The sequence below is a fragment of the Engystomops pustulosus genome, chromosome 10 (assembly GCF_040894005.1).
Source record: "Engystomops pustulosus chromosome 10, aEngPut4.maternal, whole genome shotgun sequence".
NCBI classification, from domain to species: domain Eukaryota; kingdom Metazoa; phylum Chordata; class Amphibia; order Anura; family Leptodactylidae; genus Engystomops; species Engystomops pustulosus.
Genome location: NC_092420.1, coordinates 14,090,514 through 14,110,564, shown reverse-complemented (window position 1 = coordinate 14,110,564; position 20,051 = coordinate 14,090,514). Strand labels below are relative to the sequence as shown.

The 20,051-nt window shown below is 39.5% G+C and overlaps 1 protein-coding gene and 1 long non-coding RNA gene across 18 annotated transcripts in view; one reads left to right on the top strand and one right to left on the bottom strand.

The window, feature by feature from the left end:
- LOC140104749 (uncharacterized) overlaps positions 1-20,051 on the top strand; it is a 102,089-nt gene that overhangs the window by 33,297 nt on the left and 48,741 nt on the right. The window lies entirely within an intron of this gene.
- FOXP1 (forkhead box P1) overlaps positions 10,812-20,051 on the bottom strand; it is a 601,095-nt gene continuing 591,855 nt past the window's right edge. For 12 of the 17 annotated variants that reach the window (XM_072128406.1, XM_072128404.1, XM_072128405.1 and 9 more), the window contains 2 exons: positions 18,142-18,180; positions 10,812-15,034 (listed from right to left, as the gene is read on the bottom strand). In XM_072128406.1, the coding sequence (XP_071984507.1) occupies positions 14,890-15,034; positions 18,142-18,180 (184 nt within the window). In that variant the 3' untranslated portion in view covers positions 10,812-14,889. The remainder of the gene's footprint in view (positions 15,035-18,141; positions 18,181-20,051) is intronic. The other 5 variants (XM_072128410.1, XM_072128420.1, XM_072128412.1 and 2 more) reach the window with 1 other exon arrangement.

Genomic DNA, 20,051 nt, shown 5'->3' with positions numbered 1-20,051 from the left:
CTATATAGATATACACTGCCACCAGTGTATGATAGCTCTACCGCACCACCGCACCCAACAGATCTATCGGGAGGCTCTGGCCACAGGGGTAGCGCTGCTGGGTAGTTCTACACAAGTTTGGCCCGGTGTAGAATTGCCTCCACCGGTTCTTGCCTACTCCAGCACCGGGCACGTTCCCATTCACACCCTCTGTCTTCCAGCATCTATCCAGTATGCAGCGTCTCGAAATTTAAGGAGGAGCGTCTTCTAAAATCATGGAAGCCATTTTATTACATACAAGCACAAATGGAGGGGGCAGTTTTAAAAAGGAGGTCACCACATATGGTCACTCTACATTTTGTGTAATATTGGCCTTTTTTAAGGCTGCCAAGGTCCTGTATGGCAATCATGGCTGCTGGATTACTCACAGTCACCAATGTTATCTATGTCCACTGCCTTCTTCACAGCTCAACTCTAGGGGATGCAGGTTGATGTTTCCAGTTACCCCTCTTTTTTCCAGAAGCAATTACCGTTCTTCTGAAGGTGTTCCTATTTGCTATCTAAGCTTAGATGTGAAGAAAAAAATGGACAAATGGCACAAGATGCCACATGTCATGATAGAGGTAGTGATTTGGTCACCAAGCATCCCATATGGGATTGAGAACAAAAGTCAAGAAGATCATATTTGGTTACAAAGTGGGTCCAGCTGAGTGGGGCACATTTACTTGCCCGTCTGGAGGAGTTCACAGTGTATTGTCCAACGATCATGCACTCTGCCGCTATTCACTAAGATCGTGCGCCCGATATCCTGCATGTGTCGCTTCCCTGCTCAGGTCCGACAGAGTTCACCTTCTTCTTCCTGGTGCATGTAAGTGCTTGATCCTGTGACCCAATTCGAATCGATCCTGCGCTCAGTCCGAATCAGTTGGATCGTCCGACGGCACTACCCCCCGATTTCTGTTGCATGAAAGCCAGCGCAGCTGCGCCAAAATTCGATTGCGTGCGACACAATCCCCTGTTAAATACCTGTCACAGCCGTTCAAAACCCGAAAACGTCGGAAAGTCTGACGAAAGTGCATCCGCGAACCCTTAGGCCCGTTCCAATCTCAACGCATGCTGCCGGGAACGCACGGCCTGAACGCTGCACCGCGGGAGTGAACTCCGCATGTCAGTTCACTCCCGCGGTGCAGCATTCGGGCCGTGCAATCTGGGCAGCATGCGTTGTGAGTGTGATGCAAGTTCATCGCATCACACTCGCAAGTGTGGAATGGGCCTTAGTAAATAAGCCCAGTATGTACATTTGAGCTGACGTTAACTTCAGACTGGATAGTCACTTGAAAAATTGGTCATTGCTCAGGAGATTTTTTTTTTACAATGCTCCAACCTGGAGCTTCAATGCTGAAATATTCATTGCCGAGTCAAAGTCTAACAAACTCATAATTTCTACTTCTTCTTGTAATAACTCATAGAACTTTGAGCTCCTGTCCTATACGAAGTCCCACCTGAGACCAATTTTTTCTTTACCCATAATCCACCTCCTTCTCCAGAGAGTCATTCCATAACCGCTCTCAACCTGCCGACGTCCAGTGACGCCCCTCCATCCATCTATGCCATCTCCTGGCCAGATGACCTCTCCACCAACCCTTGTTGTCCCTCGTCACCTAATGAATATTACAGCTGGTGACATCTCTGTGTCTGAACAAGGTTCTGAGCTAAACGGGCAACAATTTATGTCAAACACCCCCCCCCCAAAGCCTTTTAACAAATCAATGCATCTATTTGTAATTGCTTGTTTCACAAGATTAAAAGTGCTTAGCTGTGATCTTCGCCCGCGCTCCTCAGGCCAGGGTGACCTGCGTTCAAAAAAAAAAAAAGTAACAAAAAAAAAAAAAATTTGTATTGCATTGTGGGTAATCGGCACCTATTTCCATCAGCTAATCCATATTGTTAATATTTCTGGGATTTTAATGTAGTTACAATTTATTGCTGATCAAATGTGGTTACCTAAATTGCTGTTGCTAGTCGACAGCTTAACTGTCTTTATTAATTACGGGATAATTTAATGCGGGCGAACCGGCTCTTGTGTTGGTCATTTTTACAGTTCAGGCAGTTATCAGCCGCATGACGAACCGTTTTAGCATTTTCAATGGAAATTTGGTAATATGATGCGATAAAAATGTCATTTAGCGGTGAGTAATGTTTAGTGGTTTATGTGTGATTAATCCCCGGGGACCACACACCTTCAAATTAACAATATACATTGAAGAATTATATTTAAGCCATTTTCTGATGTTTGGAGGACCCGTAAAACTGTCTGTTTTATTCATTCGAATAAATAAAATCTTTAGTAGTACTTGGGAATAGTACTTTACACATCAGTCTACTAGGCATTAGGGAAATTATCTATCCCCCCCTCCCCCTACCAGCTCAATTACTGACCCACTACATCTAATAGAATGAAATAAAGGGGGGGTCAAAATGAAATAAAGGCAAAATAAATGGAATTTTAAAAAAACTATGGAACACATAGTGGGCAAAAAAATAAATATCAGTACTAATAGTTTAAAAGAAATCGCCTACATGGATTTTTTTCACCTTAACCCAAGCGCACTTGCATATTGGTGTGTGCCCCGTGAAACAGGTTATTCATTAAGCTATCAATAGCTTATTGTTAAGAAATATGCAAATGAGGCTCCAGGGCTACTGTGTACTAATTTAAGGCAAATTTTTTCATATTTTTAAATCTCCCTTTTCATTAAAAAAAATTAACAGTTAAAAAATCTATGGATGCACTCCCCAGCATGTAAGTGTGCTTGGATCGATACCCATGTTCATAGTATCATAGTTTTACACGGTTGAAAAAAAGACACTTGTCCATCAAGTTCAACCAAGGAAGGGATTGCATGAAGAAGGAATTTAGGTGGAACATTTCTATATAACATAACCAACAATATTATTTAGGTGTAAAAAGGCATCTAGACCCTTCTTGAAGCTCTCTGCTGTCCCTGCTGTGACCAGCGCCTGAGGCAGGCTATTCACCAGATACTGGTGTGTGCTCCCTCTGGCAGGAGCTGCTCTTACTTTAGCTTTTCATGCCCTTGTTTTTAATTAATTATGCAAATGAGCCTGATGGACTCTGGGTTCCATAGCTGTTAATTGAACCTGGAGCCCCTCAGATTTGGTTGTTAAAAAAAGGGTTATAATTAGAGATAAGCGAGCACTAAAATGCTCGAGTCCTCGTTATTCGAGACGAACTTTTCCCGATGCTCGAGTGCTCGTTTCGAATAACGAACTCCATTGAAGTCAATGGGAGACTCGAGCATTTTTCAAGGGGACCAAGGCTCTGCACAGGGAAGCTTGGCCAAACACCTGGAAACCTCAGAAAAGGATGGAAACACCACGGAAATGGACAGGAAACAGCAGGGGCAGCATGCATGGATGCCTTTGAGGCTGCCTAATCGCGCCATTATGCCAAAATTATGGGCAACAGCATGGCGATGACAGAGTGACCGAGTGGGCGAGATAGCATCTAAAACGCCCAATAATAATAGAACAAAACGTGCATAAGAAATCAGACCGCAACCACAGAAGATGATTGCTATGCCTAGTTTCTAACCTACACTGACAGCACACAAAAGGATTTTGTGCTGTGACTGAATGTTTCACTTTAACAAGGGCTGTTGGGTTCTTGTAGAATCACTCCTGCCTAACAGTAAGCTACTAGAACACCCTAACGCTATCCCTGACCAGCAGCAGCTCTCTCCCTAACGGCATCCAGACAGAGAATGATGCGAGCAGCACGGGCAGGTACTTGTCTATTCCAGGGTCACCTGATCTGGCCAGCCAACCACTGCTATCGACATGTAAGTGTACCACGTGATGCTGGGTGTACTGCAGAGTCTCCTGGCTTGTGATTGGCTCTGTTTCTGGCCGCCAAAAATCTAAACGCCGCGAGATGACATTTTCTCGAGCGGGCGAAATACTCGCCCGAGCACCGAGCGGGACGATTATGCTCGCTCATCTCTAGTTAAAATAAGTACACACCAGCATGTAAGTGTGCTTGGTTTGGAATTCTTGATCCTGGTTGTAGATTTCCTGTAAGTTGTCCAGTAATATCCAGTCAGCAGCGTATTATATGAAACCACATACAAGCCTCTACTTGCCTTCCAGCGATGGTCTTGTCTAGATCCTTTCATAATTGGTCTATCTTTGGTGACTGAATTGATGATGTCAAGTGAACGCTCCTGCTGCGGCTTTCTACTGGCTTCAGCCAAAAACCAATGCAGAAAATTACTGAAATAATGACTTACTGATGATATCACCAGAACGCTTTTGCTTTAGCTGGTCTTTGTCAGTACCACTGAAGCCCGTGGTCGGCTGAGATGGTCACAAGCTGGTCTCTGTTTGGAGGCTGCCAGGTTGAAGACATCACATCAAGCTGCAGCTTGATTCAGGCCTTCACCAAATATCTCTGAGGTCAGTGATACGCTGTATCAGACATGTGCTTATATCTCTTCGGAAGATACAGCAATGATATCAGAGTACTCTCACTGCAGCCTAATACTGACCTCCCCCATGCATCACTAACAAAACCTCTACTTACAAACAGTGAGCTATGGTCAGTAGTGAATTATAATAGAGGTGGTTGGATACAAGCCTTCTAGGGGGCCCATGGCCACCCACCAAATTTTATATTGAGAAAGACCTTCACCCATGAATTCCTTGTACATCTGTTCCTTCTCTCAATACACAAGGGCCATTTCAGGACCATTTCGAAGGTCCTCCAAATGACCTGAAACTGCAGATTGAAAGCCGGTACAAGGGACGCTTCCTCCATTACCCAATAAGCTTGAGCCTAGTACCATATGTAGGAAGTGATGCCAGACTTGTAGGAGCTATAATATTCATACAGCCCAGGCTGTACCAGAGCATCAGAGTGAGATAAGTATGGGCTTGACTATTAGTTTTGTCATGCCTCACTGACATTCCCCTTTAAAGAGCTTTCCCACTTACAAGTCTGAACTGTTAAAAAAATTGCTTCGTTTATCCAGTACAATGATACCTATAAAGAGCAAAACGAAACCAAAACTGTCATTAGGTTGGTAGTTTTATTCCATTTTGTGGTGGAAGGGAATGGATTCAAAGATCATAAAAAAAAAGTCATGTCTACTCTGGAATGACTCGATAAAATTATAGCTTGCACTGCAAAAAACAAGCCCGCACAGAGTACCACCAACAAAAAAGATTATAAGCCTCATAGCTTTCCCAGACAAGTGTTTTAATACCCAGTGCAACAGAAACAAATTTCAAAATGATCCAAAACATTATGGGGCATATTTGTCATATGCTGGTGGTAAACACCTCGGCGTATGCTGTTGCCCCTGCCCCTCCCCCAGCAGCCTCTAGGTGGAGTAGTCACAATTCAAAGCTCTGTGCTGATGATAAGGGCTAAATTTACAATCACAGTTACATACAAGCCCTGATAATTTCTTCACTATATTTATATGTATAAAGTTCAACCCTGTCTGCAAAAAAACAAGCTCTCATATAAAAATATGATTGAAATCGAGAAGAAGGAAAAAATTTGTAAAAATTCTGTTCCCTGAAACCAAAAATAGATTGTGTCTTTAAGGGGTTAAAATACACCCTCTATTTTTATATTACGTAGACACAGTGATGGTGAATTACGAGTTTTACTGTCCTGTAAATCTAGGAGATAATCTAAGGCTGGTTATGTATGAACCGGTGAGGATCCATCCTGCTAACGCTCACTCTCGTTATCAGATGAGCGCCAGTGATTCCACTATTAATTAACCTTTCGCATCCTCAGTGCAGAGCTTAATTGAACTTCATTAGAGCGTGCGCGTAGAACCACCTCGCACAATGCTATTGTTTGGCGTCTGTTTTTTATTCGCTGCCTACAGATATAAGATGAAGATATTCAGAGATTTTCATAACATCTGCCAATGGCTTCATGTCAAAGAGGGGGAAGCAATGAAAATATCCATTTATTAGTTTTTGTCTAATTTACAATTGATGGGAAATGAGGCAGATGAACAGATTTGTGCCATTACAGTTGTATGACCTGGAAATCTGGGTCCAGTTGGGTTTACAGGACCCATGTCCTTCTTCAGTTGTAAACCGAGTGCATTGGGGGTATATATTAGGGCTTGTGCAACAAAAATTGCATCTGCCCCCCCCCCCCCTCTTACACTACTTCCACTAGTGTGCATGGAGGGGTGTTAAGGAGGGTGCATCGGACGGTTTAGTGGGCCGGTGTAGGGTGTACCTCCCCCGCACCTACGCACTACCCTTAGCCTGCACTGGACACGATATAGGACTGCTTGTGGCGCGACCTCCGTCGGATTTATCAGAAGGTTGGATGGGGAGTGCACCATTCTCCCCCCAAAATTGGAATTTTATTTTAAAGTGGAACCTCTCTGAGGTGACTTACCACAAGTGCATTGAGCAGTTTTTTCTGTGGCGATGAATGATAACACACGCACATTTTACATACATTGGGGCACATTTACGTGTGCATTTCTTCTTCCCGTTGCATGGAAGTGCATTGTCTTAGAATTAGAATCTTAGTCCGAATCGGTCGGATCGTCCGACGGCATGCCCCCAAATTTCAGCCGCATGGAAGCCAGCGCAGCTGCGCCACAATCCAATTGCATACGACACAATTCCCAGTTAAATACCTGTCCCTTCAAAAATTCCAACAAAGTGCGATCCGCGGACCCTAAGTAAATAAACCCCATTGTGTAAATCTGTCATAGGAAATCTGGTCTGGATAAGAGGAGGTCCTTTAAAAATCTACTATAGTTTGTTAATTTATATAAAATTGTTAAATTTCTTTATTATTGTGTAGAAGTTTTATCACATTCGCACTTTTTAAAGGATCTATACGGAATATTCCTGAATGTCATCTCTGATCTAGTCTATTTTTGGAAGCCATCTGTGAAATGTGTTACTCAATTACATCATCAAACCGAATACTCCCTTTTGACGTGGTGAATGTGTATGTTAGGTTCCTTTCATACTACAACACTCATCAATTAAAAATAACTTTGTGTTACTTAAAGGGGTGTTACCTATCACCCTCATCAAAATTGCTCTCTATTCTATGAAACCGTGGAGAAGATTTATCAAGTTCTTGTCGATCGTTGGCCATCACCCCTTTTGTTATATGAAGGCTCCGGCAACCATGTGTCTGGCAATGATATGCAGGTGCTGACATAGAATTGTGCTATAACCAGCACCAAGGACGGCTATTGTGCCAACATGGGACGCCCATGCCGGACCACTCAACCCCAGTCCACAGTCGCTTGTCGAGGAGGTGGCGTATAGGGACGAAAAAGCCAAATTGTCACCATTGTATGTAGGAGGAAGACCATATCTAACTAGCTGTTGACTTAAACTCTGGGCAATTCCATCATGTCATCTTATTGACTTGATTGATAGAAATATCTTCTAATTTTTTGATCAGAGGATTTCACCAAGTTTAGCATATAAGTCCTTTAGATTTCAGAATGGTTACTTGTCTCTGCTCTCATGGTCCTCCCTTTGTCACGTGTACAACTCTATCTTCCCAGACCTTAGCTTGTTCCTGATAATCCCCTGTGTGACCCCCCCCCCCTTCCCCCTTCCTCTGGTGTCTCCTACTTAATCATTGCAATGTATCTTAAGTTTTTCCCCTTTGTGATACATGTGATAAGTTGCCTGTTTAGTCCCACTTTTGTGATGTGGTGTGGTGTGCAACTTTTTAGTCCCAAATAGTAGCTCCCAAAATTCTGGGTCTAGCACGCTCTGGACTGACCGACCACAGTGTCGAGGACGGGACTATGTGATACGAGAAGTCCCTGCATAACAGCAGTTAGGTATCTTGAGTCCTGGGCACTGTGATTGGTCCACGAAATCCAGTCACTCAAGGGACCAACCAGAGTCTTTCTTTTGCACCTCTCGAGAATGAGATTTTTAAACAAACTAACAAATTATTGATCTAGGAGGTTGACTTGGGGCTCTTATTTTTTTAAAAAAATGGTCTAACAGCCAATCTGGTCACCCTTAAAAAAACATAGCTTTTCTTTTTATTTATAGAAATTAAAGATAAAACAATTCAAGCTAGGCTATGAATGGTCAGCCTGGGGCTTTTTTAAAAGAAGGTCTCTTGCATTTCTCAAACGGCAAATGTGGGATCCGAGGTCCCTTGGTTTCGACCTGTGTCATCAGCCGATGACAAGAGAAGAGACTGCCTAAGCCAGTGGAAATCGACCTGCCCAAGCCGTAAACATAGGCAGGAATAGAGCCTGCTCTGAGTTTTGCGTCTCGGGATGTGGGCGCATACATGAGACTATGGAAACGACCTTGGGCCACATTTATCACAGCTTGTACGCCTGTACGTAGTCACAATTGCTGGTGCAGAGCCGACAATTGCGACTTCTTGGACTTTCTACACCAGTTGGACGTGGAGGGGCAGTGTCAGGCTGTGCAGAAATGCCCCACATCTGTAGATTGCCTATAGCCTGATCCCGTTGAAGCGCCCCCGGCAGTGCAGTGACTCGCTGTGTTGCTGTCCGCTGGGATTCATCAGGAGGCAAAGCCTATGATAAATGTGAGATCATGTGTATGAGCCCATAAAATAACACGCTGTTGACAAAAAAAAAAAGTCAACTGAGAAATAAAAGTCTCAAAATGTAGTACAGAAAACCAGACAACATGGTGATGAATTCCCCCCCCCTCCCCCCACCCAATAGAATCTTGGGACCTAGTGGACTCTTTGATATCAACTCATCACATTGCAACATTGATTTCAAATGTCAATAATTTAATTTTACATTTTTTTTTTATTAAAAAGTGCCTTTATTCAAAAACAAAAACACAAAACATGAATTCGATGATCTTTTTTTCTTTTTTTTATTGTGCATTTTATTTTTATTAAGTGAAATCTTTCATCTCAGAAGTGTTTATGGGCTACAACAAAATTCGCAAGAGAAGAATATATCTGTAGACGAGAAAATATCGACATCGTTGAGGTATCAAGTATTAGTTGGGGGGTTTTCCCAACAAAATGGCCGCCTCCTGTATGTATGTATGTATGTATGTATGTATGTATGTATGTATGTGTGTGTGTGTTCTAAAGTCCTCAATCTAGCAAACTATTAATTAGGACATGAAAAGACAGGACGACTCAAAACTACCAGTGTGAACAACCAGCATTTTATTGCATTTGAGAATGCTATACTGTCAGTAATAAGTACTGACTACACAACATTTTTTATTGTCTGTGTCAACAGACATGGAATGATGAAATTACAGTTGATGTGAGGAATGAGTTTCTTTTATGCCTTTTCCAAACAAAAAAAAAAAAAATTACTGGCAGCAAATACACATGAAGCACCATGCTAACAGTCCAGACTGTACCATTGTCATCGAGGCTTATGGGTTGTCAGAAGAATGTGTACTTAAGTTAAACCCCCCCCAAAAAAAAAAAATCCAAAAAGTTATTTAGACATATCACCGTTTTTTTTCTTCTGTTCAGGAGATTTTTTAGTAGCTTTATTTAAATAAATTCCAACTTAATTCAATATCCTAAAATTTTAAAAATTTAATACGATAAACAGAAACGCACACACAAAAAAAAACAACAAAAATGAGCAATGATTAGTTCTAAAAAAAAATACGATACATGCCAAAAAATTTGTTTAACATTAGAAAAGAAAGAAAAAAACATTTCCAAATCAACCCAAGCCTTGATTTTTTTTTTTCCTCTCACTTCCGGCAAGACGCATAGATCTGACAATATTATCAACGCATGGAAACTAAACAAAAAAAAAAAAAAAAAAAGAGAGAGAAGGCTTTGTTCAACTCATTCCTGACAGCAGTTTACCTGATACATGGTACTATTTTGCTAATGCAAGCTTTTCTTTGAGAAAAAAAAAAAACAAAAAAAAAAACAACATGTAACAAATTGTCTTTACATCTTGGCACCTTGTAAAGTATTTTTAATACAAAAGTTTAATAGTTTGACACTCCCCGTTAATTATTCAAGACTTCACTGATAAACTTTGAAAGTGTGAGCCCAGGATTCATCATGCAAAATATTTACTGCAGGAGGAGAAAACACTTTAAAACAACTTTTTTTTTTCATATAGCTATATATATATGTTTTAGAACATATGAACCTTTTTTATTTATTTTTTTTGTTTAAGACAGCCACAAACGGCAGTGGTAGATAACATAGGATGGTTTTTTGAGGGAGGGGGGGGATTGAGAAAAAAAATTTTGGGTAAAAAAAAAAAAAAAGTCAAACACAAAAACTGTACAAATTTCATCGATCAATGATAGAAAAAAAAATTGTCAACTATTTTACAGTTTGTAAAGCAAATTATTCAGGGAATTTCTCCCACCTTGTCAGCAAACTTCATCCATTATTTTTTTAGTTTTTACTTAAGCCGGGATAACTAAATATCATACATACGCAGCAAGTTACCTGCAATAGTTACATACAGTAGTTTATTATTTTTTTCAAAGCTATTTTTTTTTTTTTTTTTTTAGTATAGTTAATATAAAGCAGTTGCACAACAAAGCAATGTTCTTTTTTTTGACAAATGAATATGCATTACATATATTCCCTACAAGGAATACTTCTTAGGATGGAAAACGGGGAAAAAAAAAATCGATTACCAGCTTTGCCCCGCCCCTCCCACTTAAAAAAAAAAAAAAAATACAAATGGATGTGTAGACATGTTGACAATATATGTACATTATGGGGGTTGAAAGTAAAGTTTATTTAAAAAAAATATTTATATATAGTGGAGTTTTGCTTCGTGATAAAAGCCTGAGTTTTTTCAGTTGGTCATTAAACAAGTTCAACACTTGCACGATATGTAAATGCTTAACTTTTTTTTTTTTTTTGTTAAATTTGCTGTAAACTGAGCATGCAAGACATACAGTTAAGTGCAACTTAGTGAAATGTATGTGTGTTTTTGTCATTCCCGAGAGGGTTGGGTTGAGGTAATGCTTACTAACCGTTACACATGCTAATGAGTTTCACCGACGCCCAACTATTCCTGCCAGCCTTCTATCCCCCGCGCTCTACGTTATATATGTTTTTCGCATTCATTAAATTTGTATCCTTTAAGTTTAATCTTTCTATCCAACCAAGCTGCCAAAACAATACAAAAATAACACAAAAAAGTAAAAAAAAAATTTAAAACCAAAAATGGCCAGTGATGAGTGCCCGTAATACACAGATTAAATACAAAAGATGAAAGCAAAAAAAAAAAAAAAAGGGTGGCATAAAAGGTCAGTACAGTAGCTGCTAAGGGCTACTTGGCGTTTTACGTCATCTCGAAGCCAACATTTTTTCACAATTTTTTTTTTTTAAATTCAATACATTTTGTGCATTAACTGTGCCTTGAGAGTTCAATTCTACCGAGCTAATCCAGATCTCACATTTTGGTATCACTAAAAAAAAAAGTGCTTTTTTTTTTGGGTGTTTGCACTAACAACTTTTTTATAGTTTTTTTTTAAATTTATACAATAATAAAAAAAAATAAACTAATGCTTTGAGCATTTGATGGAACGTTTAATATGACAACAATACAGACCTCAGAAATGTGCCGTAGAATGAAATGACCAATTGGTTTAATTCGAAGCATGAAAAAACAAAAAAAAACAATGGTAATGTCTTCTAACTGGTACAGAGCACGTGCAATTTAAACTACTAATTGATTTACTTAACCAATTAACTTTTTTTTTTTTTTTTTGGGAACATTGTCAGTGATTTGGGTGGCCCACTAGGGCCCTAAAATAGCCAGCAACATTAGAAAGACAATAATACTATTCCCTATTATATATATCAGACCACATTGTTTGGTCACATACAAAAAAAAAAAACAAAATTAAAAAACAAAAATACTTTGGCTTAAAAGTAGATGGTCTGATAATACACAGATGGCAACTAGTGGATTCTTATTAAACTAATTATATTATATCTCCAGTAACGACCTATCCCCCACTAGATACACGTTCCTTTTGATCATTAGCGAGAGGATATTTGGCTTAAAGACACAGGTAAAGCATATAACAAACAACATCATTTACCGTCCTGTAATATCTTTGGTAGTTTTAGGGCTGACAAAAAGTGGAATTGTAAATGGATTCTGTTCTCATAGGTGATAGGACCTATAGCAACCAATCCGATTTCAGCTTACAAATTGCCAAGAGCCAACCTCCAATTGGATGCTATCGGTTTGTATTGTCCCTCAAGGATGGGGTCGTCTGTCCAGCACGAAAGTAAAAAAGGACAAAAAGAAGTGGTTCAAGGAAAAAAAATAAAAAAAGGTGAAATTAAAAAAACATGTAACTGCACTTTATGAAAGTGGTGGATATAACCGAACACATTGGGGTCATCGAAAAGTACAGCCCCACAGAAACTATTTACAGTCGATGTTGTGTCCCTTCATAGACCTCTCCTCGAAGAGTAAATGGTTTGGAAAACTAATAAATAGGATTTTAAAGTCTAGACCTTTAAAGTCAGAAAAGCTCCAAGGATGGACTAAATCCAAGCCGTTCTCTTTCAAAAAATTCCAAAAACTTTCACAGGAACGGGAACTGTCCTTATTTTCCCTGGCAGTATGTACTTAGAGATTTTACTCTAAGATTTTTTCGATAATTTAAAGCCTTTGGGCTCAATTAGAACAGGACTATAGAGTGCAAAGATTCAATTTTTTTTTTTGTGCCAACTTTAGGCCCAAGGGTTTAGGGTAAAATCTCACAGATTTTTTACAAGCCCCGACAAGGACCCAATTTGTCTGTCTCACTCACTGAACACTGTATTGCTCCCCCTTATACTTGACCACTATTATTGTCCGTTGCTTGGCAAGTCAGTCCTTCCTATCAACATTTTGTACCAAATTTGTTGACTGCTCCATGGAATTAACAAAACTTTTGGGCATGTATTCATTGATATGAATGCCCTATAGGAAATATAGGCATGAGCATAGACATGACCCTCAATCCGCGTCACTCATCTTTTTTTCTAAGATTTTTAAGAATTTTTTTCCCCAAAAATATTAATCACAAGGGCAGAATTTAGATTCAGATTTTTTTTACTTTGAAAATGGCCAGAAAATACAGTTGTTTGCCATGTTATCATTTTTTTGTTCAAGCAAATTTCACTAGTGAAACAATATTAGGGTTTTATAATAATAATCTTTATTTATATAGCGCCATCAAATTCCGCAGCGCTCTACAAATCATAAGATTACCTGGCCCCTTACCCATCTTGCCTACAGTCCGCCATGGGTCGCCCATTACCAATCCACTTCTGTTCTACCAGTAGAAGCCCCTTCTTCAGGATAATAAATTGTCTTGAAGTTTGCACTGTGTGTAAAAAAAAAAAAAAAAAGACCCCCATGGCATTGACGGGTGTATAGAATCCTGTGGTACACTCTTGAGAAAACAATAGTAGTTCAACTTTTTGGATTTTTTCACAAGAGCTTCCATCGGCATCAAGTCAGCATCTTTAATGTGTGTATATATTATATATACACACACATATTAATGTATACATATGTGGATCAGAAACCATTTTCACATCTAAAGACATCGCTCTTCCTACACAGATTTCTTGGGGAATCACCGGTGATTCAAAAATTTTATAGGCATGATCATATCTTACAAAAACTCCTACATCTAGTTCTTCCAATTTGTTTGCTTTATGAGCTAAGACAAGTGCAGAAAACCAGCATCTGGTTCTATAAAGCATATGGTGCCTTCCAAGGACAAGTAGGGACTGTGGGCTACATACTCATTGTGAAGTTGGTGCGTACTGACTCTCCAAAATGCTATACGGGAATAAAGCCTGGCCACGACACGCCTTTCCCTACGACTTTCCTTATTCTCGCTTTTACAGTATGATGTGAACCATTCCCTCGAGTGTCAAGAGCAACTTTTTGGCAAAAAAAATAAAATGGTGCAAAGAAAAAATTTGTGGGATTATTATGATTTTTGTGTGTTGGGTTTTTTTTTGAGTGTCTGAAAGAAAAGAAAAAAACGTGATCGCAACTTAATAGAACTACAATGCAATGACAGAAAAAACATTGAACAATTGAAAGACATTCGGCATCATATAATAAAAACACCTATTAACATTCATCACAAAGTACAGAAAACATTACGCCTCCCGAGAGGTCTTGGGCCTTGAAACAGAGGCCTGAGGTCAGAACTTAAATTGGTGTAGTACAATAAAAATAAAGCAATACATTAAGAAGTTTGGGATAATTACTATGCCTCTCCCTCTGTCCCATACATATTTAAAAAAAAAGGTCACCCTCAATCCCATATGGAAGCAAAAGAATCGATTTAAAGGCAGTGATAATCAGAATTACATGCAGTACTGTGCAAATACGTTGTCCATTGGATTCCTTTTTTTTTAAATTTTTTTTTTAATTAGTTTTTTTTAACTGGGCAAAAGGGATGACCTGCAGTTTAGACGCACATGCTTACAACGATGTCCTCAGTGTCCTTTTACGGCTGAACGTCAGTCCTTAAAAGTCCTGCTGCGTGTGATGAAGTGAAATAGTTTTTTTTTTTGTTTGTTTTTTTTTTTTAGCAAATTTACAACACTGATGCTGACCGTGAGAGAGGAAGTCGCAAGTACCAAACAAGTCGATCCAATGCACAATGTACAAATTCCTTATTTTGTTTTTGTTTTTTTTCTTCAACAAAAAAAGTAGAAAAATCAAAAATACTCCCAAATGGGAAACTTGATGGCACTAAGAGTTTAACACATGTCATAGTTGTCAGAATAGAGCCAGGACCTCTCCAGACTGTACAATAATGGAGAGTTGGCCGAGGCCTTGAACTGTCTTCATTCTCAGGATTGTAAAATTACACATGATTTTACTCCATGTCCTCATTTACAGGTTCGTCTTCATAATCTCTGTCGGGGTCAAACTCGGGACTGTGGTTAGCTGTTGTTACTAGGGATAGAGGACCTTCATTCTCGTCAGGATCCAGTGGTTCTTCTTTAACGTGTACGTGGTGCCTGCACAAAAAACAAAAAATCTTTTGTTAATGCTCAGCAAACCCTCCCGAAAATCAATTTTATTACAAAATTATCACCATTATCTCTATTTAAAGAGATTTAAAGGATTGACTTTATTAGGGAAGCCGTTTACAAAAGGCTTATTTGCAAAAACGACTACTATAAAGGGGTCCAGGATGCCCTATACGAGATACTATAAGGAGCGTCTTTCAGTCTGGAGGATTCACCACACCCATTCATAAGTTATACAGACCCTCGATTTCCCCTCTGGTGTATCTTTAGAGGAACTAGAGACTTCCTTTCAGATTTCTCCACAGATCATACATCTGTGGTCACCTATCAATCTGTGGTCCACATGGACATGTGACTGCCACAGCCAATCACCTTCTGTAATGATGGTATTTCAACACCGAGGAGGTCAGTGATTGTCCCTAGTGGTCACATCTCCATGTAGATACATCATCACTGAAGGAGATCGACCAGAAACCAAAAGACACCCACAATCAAAATGGAGGTATGAGACTACTTCAGCCAATAGTAATTGGCTGAAGTAGTCTCATGGCGTTAATGATGACCGGACAACACCACGGATGTCACCCTTGTTTCCAGTGGTCATAAAAATGGAATCCTCAGTAAGTTTAGGATTACTTCCTAATATAGCACTCTGAGATGTTTAAAAAAAAGGTTAAGGTAAATTTAGGCATCCCATGATTTACATTTTTTACAGATTTTTACTAGAATGATCATTTTATAGTCAAAAAGATAAAAATGTCAAACACGAGATGAAAATCGCCCAAATCCAACAATTTCTGTGGGTCCCGACAATCATCACCAAGTACATGGTGTCTCCAAAGCCCACCTCCGACAGCAAATTTTAGTTGGAATTTTATTTCCCAATCTTTTTGGCTTTTTTCGAGATATGCCGATACCAGAGGAGTCTGGCCATGGCTCTATCCAATCGTATGTGGGTATTTGGGATTCTGGAGTGATAGCTGTTGGCTCAAGGAACATTTAGCTGAATACTATCTCGTGTGTATATGTGGCTTTTAGTTGTGTACAATAAATTGCCCAAAAAAAAAAAAACATACTCAACTAGAGAAACTGTAGTAAAAAAAATTTCAAAAATGTAAACCTTTGAAGTTATGGAAAACCCTTCATCTTTATATCAGCTCATTCAACAGTACATTCTTATATTATACTATGATTCCGGTAGAAGACCCACGAAAACGTCGTTTTAAAATATTAGTAAGATAAAAAACAAAACAAAAAACCTATATTAACATTACCTTGACAGAGCCAAATAAGTTGCAAATACACCGATTAAACAAGACTTCATAAAAGTAAAATGGGAATTCTCAGGCCACAAAGCCTCAAAGAGTCTGGGGGTAATCACTGCTTAATGTGTGTTCTGCTTTTCTAGTTAACATGCAGAACTTGTGAGTCTACTCTCTAGAGGATGACCCCAAGTGAGGTTCTATCATTAATCAACTTCAAGCACAACACTGCGAGGAGACACCATGATACATGCTTTAAACTCCAAATTAATGCATATTTTTTTTTCACAAACTGTCAATAAGGGAAGAAAAGCTCTGCCAGAAAACACAAACGGAGAAGGCGAGAGTAAAAAAAAAAAAGGCCCCCGCTCAACACAACAATGTGATAAGAGAGCCCGGTCCTAGCGAGAATAATAACACTGTCAGCTGTAAACAAGAAAAAACATGATCCTCCGCTCGTGGTGGGCAAAAAAGGACGCTCTCCGGAGATGAGATCTGCCAAATTCCCCATTATGGAGGAGCATATGAATAACCCACAGGGGAATAGGGCTGATGGTACATAACAGCTATGATAACAAGAAAGAAATGTTGTGCGTAAATCATATTTACAGGACTGCCTTTACAAACAGCAATTACTTTCTCACCGCTGAGTGGCTTTTGTCATGCAAAATACTCAAATGCGTAAACACCGCCTGGCCTTTGAAAACGGTGAAGGGAGGTGTCATTTTATTGACATTATCTAATATTAGAGATGAGGAGCAGAAGGAAAAGCTCCTGCTCGCTCATGATACAATTGACTTTAGAACGCAAGGCCTAAAAATATGTTGCGTTAATGAATTAAACTCCTACTCTCAGCTCGGAGGGTAGCGCAACCCCCACCCACGGTTGGGTATTATTATTTTTTTTTTCCTTTTGTATTCTAAAAGGTGTATTATTATAGTAAGGTATATATTGTATATATATACAATATCTTAAGTTTATTAACTATGGTCTTAATTCTATGTGCTAACCACATCATCATTAATCAAAGATTATTGAAGATATTGATGTACTAATAATCAAGTATAAATAAGTAGCATCAGAATACATTAAAAAAAAAACTAAAATTTGGCCAAAATTGTATTTCATTTCCATTCTCCCAACTGGAAACTGGAAATGAATTCTGTTCCACATATCAATTGGATAAGTGGATCTGGCCAACAGAAACCCATGACAAACCACTATTTGGGATAGGCCTTTGTAGCCACTAATGTAGGATTTGTAGTCTGGGTCGGATTTGGCATTTTGGAGCCCTAAACCAAGGTTGTGTCCTGGGGTGGCCCCAATGTAAATATCGTCACCAATTTTGGAGAACATGTAGTGAGGGTCAGAGTTGTTTTGGTGCTCCCAAAATGCCAACTCTGACCCTCACTACATGTTCTCCAAAATTGGTGACAATATTTACATTGGGGCCACCCTAAGACACAACCTTGGTTTGGGGCTCCAAAATGCCAAGTCATGTCTGGGGGAACCCCAATAAATTAAAACCTTGAAATAGAGCAGGAAACTCAACAGTCCCATACCCAAAGTACTACTTATATAAAGGTTTCTAAGTAATGTAGCAAACAAAGATACCTGGGTCCCAATCTAAAGTCTTAGTAATGACCACCCAATTATCATGCACCACTTCTAATACTGGTCTTTTTGTATGGGCCAGAAAGACCTGTGGGGCCTCCTGAAGGGTTCCCAACCCTTATGTGACTAATTCTACGGCATTCCATACACTGAAAAAAATACAGACATAAAGGGGTTTTCTGGGGATTTTTGAAAAAATAAAAAATACCCATTACTCACCTGTTAAATCTCATCCAGCTCCAGTGGTCCCCCCAGGTCCTGCAGAAATGACATAATGTACACATGTCATGTAAAGGCTAAGGCCGATGATAAGAGGTTGCAGTGGACACATACAAAATGTCTGCAATGGCATGGCTGCAGGACCCATGGGGCCACCAGATTGGTAGGGATTCAGTGGGTAAGTTAATATTTTTTATTCTACCGCAATGTTTCTAAAAATCCCGACCAACCACTTTAAAATATCTGCCTCGACTTTAAACTCAACCTTCAATCCATATTTTTTTTACTCCCTAACCGAGCTTCAACTTTTTCTTCGACAGTTTAGCTGTAAACATCTCAACAGAGGAGAGATTTTTATTTTATTTATCACATCTCAATAATCCTTTTATTTGTCCACTCTGGGAGCAGAGGAGTGTAGCTTGCGGCTGTTAAAAAGAATTGGGTTTCCGATGGCGCACACAGCATGAAGCACAACTGCTCTGCGGATACCATTGGAAGCTACGAGGATGAAAGTCCTACAAACTCCTATTAAGAAATCCTCGGCAAGCCGAGTCTTGGGATGAAAAGAGCTGTGGCATTATAGCGTCGTAAAGGAGGTATAAAAAAAAGATAGGATGCCGTATAATTTCTGCAGCTTTGCCACAGTTTCCATGCTAACAAGGTAATGCTGAGATAATGTTGGCGTTAAAAGCTTGATTGAGTCTAATTTATTGGGATGCTGAAAAATTAGACGCATCATAACTGTTTACGGCAGTTTTTAAAGAGGAGGCTGCGTGGCAGTTTAACGCCAAATGTATCTCGCTGGCATTAAGAGGAAAAAAAGCACAAATTGCCGCCGCAATTAATCACGCTCCCGTTTTCTGCAGAGTGCAGTTACTTTAAAGATGTTTCTCTGCGTTATTTTCATTTACGCTGAAGTAGTTTAGCAACACATAAAAAATTCTAAAATATTTTGTTAGGCTTTTAAAGCATTGTAAATATCTCTCCCGGGGCTTCGTAATACAAAATCATCATAATCGTTTGCGCTACAGGTTCCTGTAGGATTTCTGGATTTTCTTTGATTCCATTATAGACGTTTAGAAGCAGGAGGTGTAGAAAGGGAAAAAAAATTGGTGCTTAAAGGCTGGCGTGCCTTAAAAAGAAATCTGCCATCAAAATCCATCATGATAAACCAGGGACACTTACTTAGATCATAGTTATCAACTTTGAAAATTATGCTGATTAGACTGGAAGGCTCCTGGTGTGGTTCTCAGAGCATCTCTGTGTTGAATATTCACAGGCTGTTACACTGTGCCCCCTCCCCCTGCTCCCTCAGCACTTCCCCCCTCCCTCAGCTTGGTGTCTTCTCACTGCAGCAGAGGAAGTTTCAGCACAAAGTGGGAAGGGGAAGTGATCCTTGCACAATGGAAAGCCTCTAAAGCTTCAGCACTGAAGGGCTCTGGGAACCACCCAATTAGCCTTTCAAATACATTAGCATAATTTTAACCGTTGATTATAAAAGAAAGTAGACCATGGATAACAAATACACAAAGGTTACCACCGTCATAGTGTCTGGATCTATGAGTAATTGTCCCTGGTTTATCAAGACTGATTGTGTTGGTAGATTTTCTTTAAGATTCCAAATCAAACTATTTTTAGCTAGCATAGTAGACCACCTAATATTAATTGCCCCTCCTGATTCCAACAAACTTTTCTCTAATGGCAGATGTTAGGGAATATATGAATCGAGCAAGTTAGAATTCAACATCACTAGATGTCTCCATTCATAGTTTATACGGTTGAAAAAAGACACTTGTCCATCAAGTTCAACCAAGGAAGGGTAGGGATTGGATGAGGAAGGGATTTAGGGGAAACAATTCTATATAACATAACCTTCAATGTTATTTAGGTGTAAAAAGGCATCTAGACCC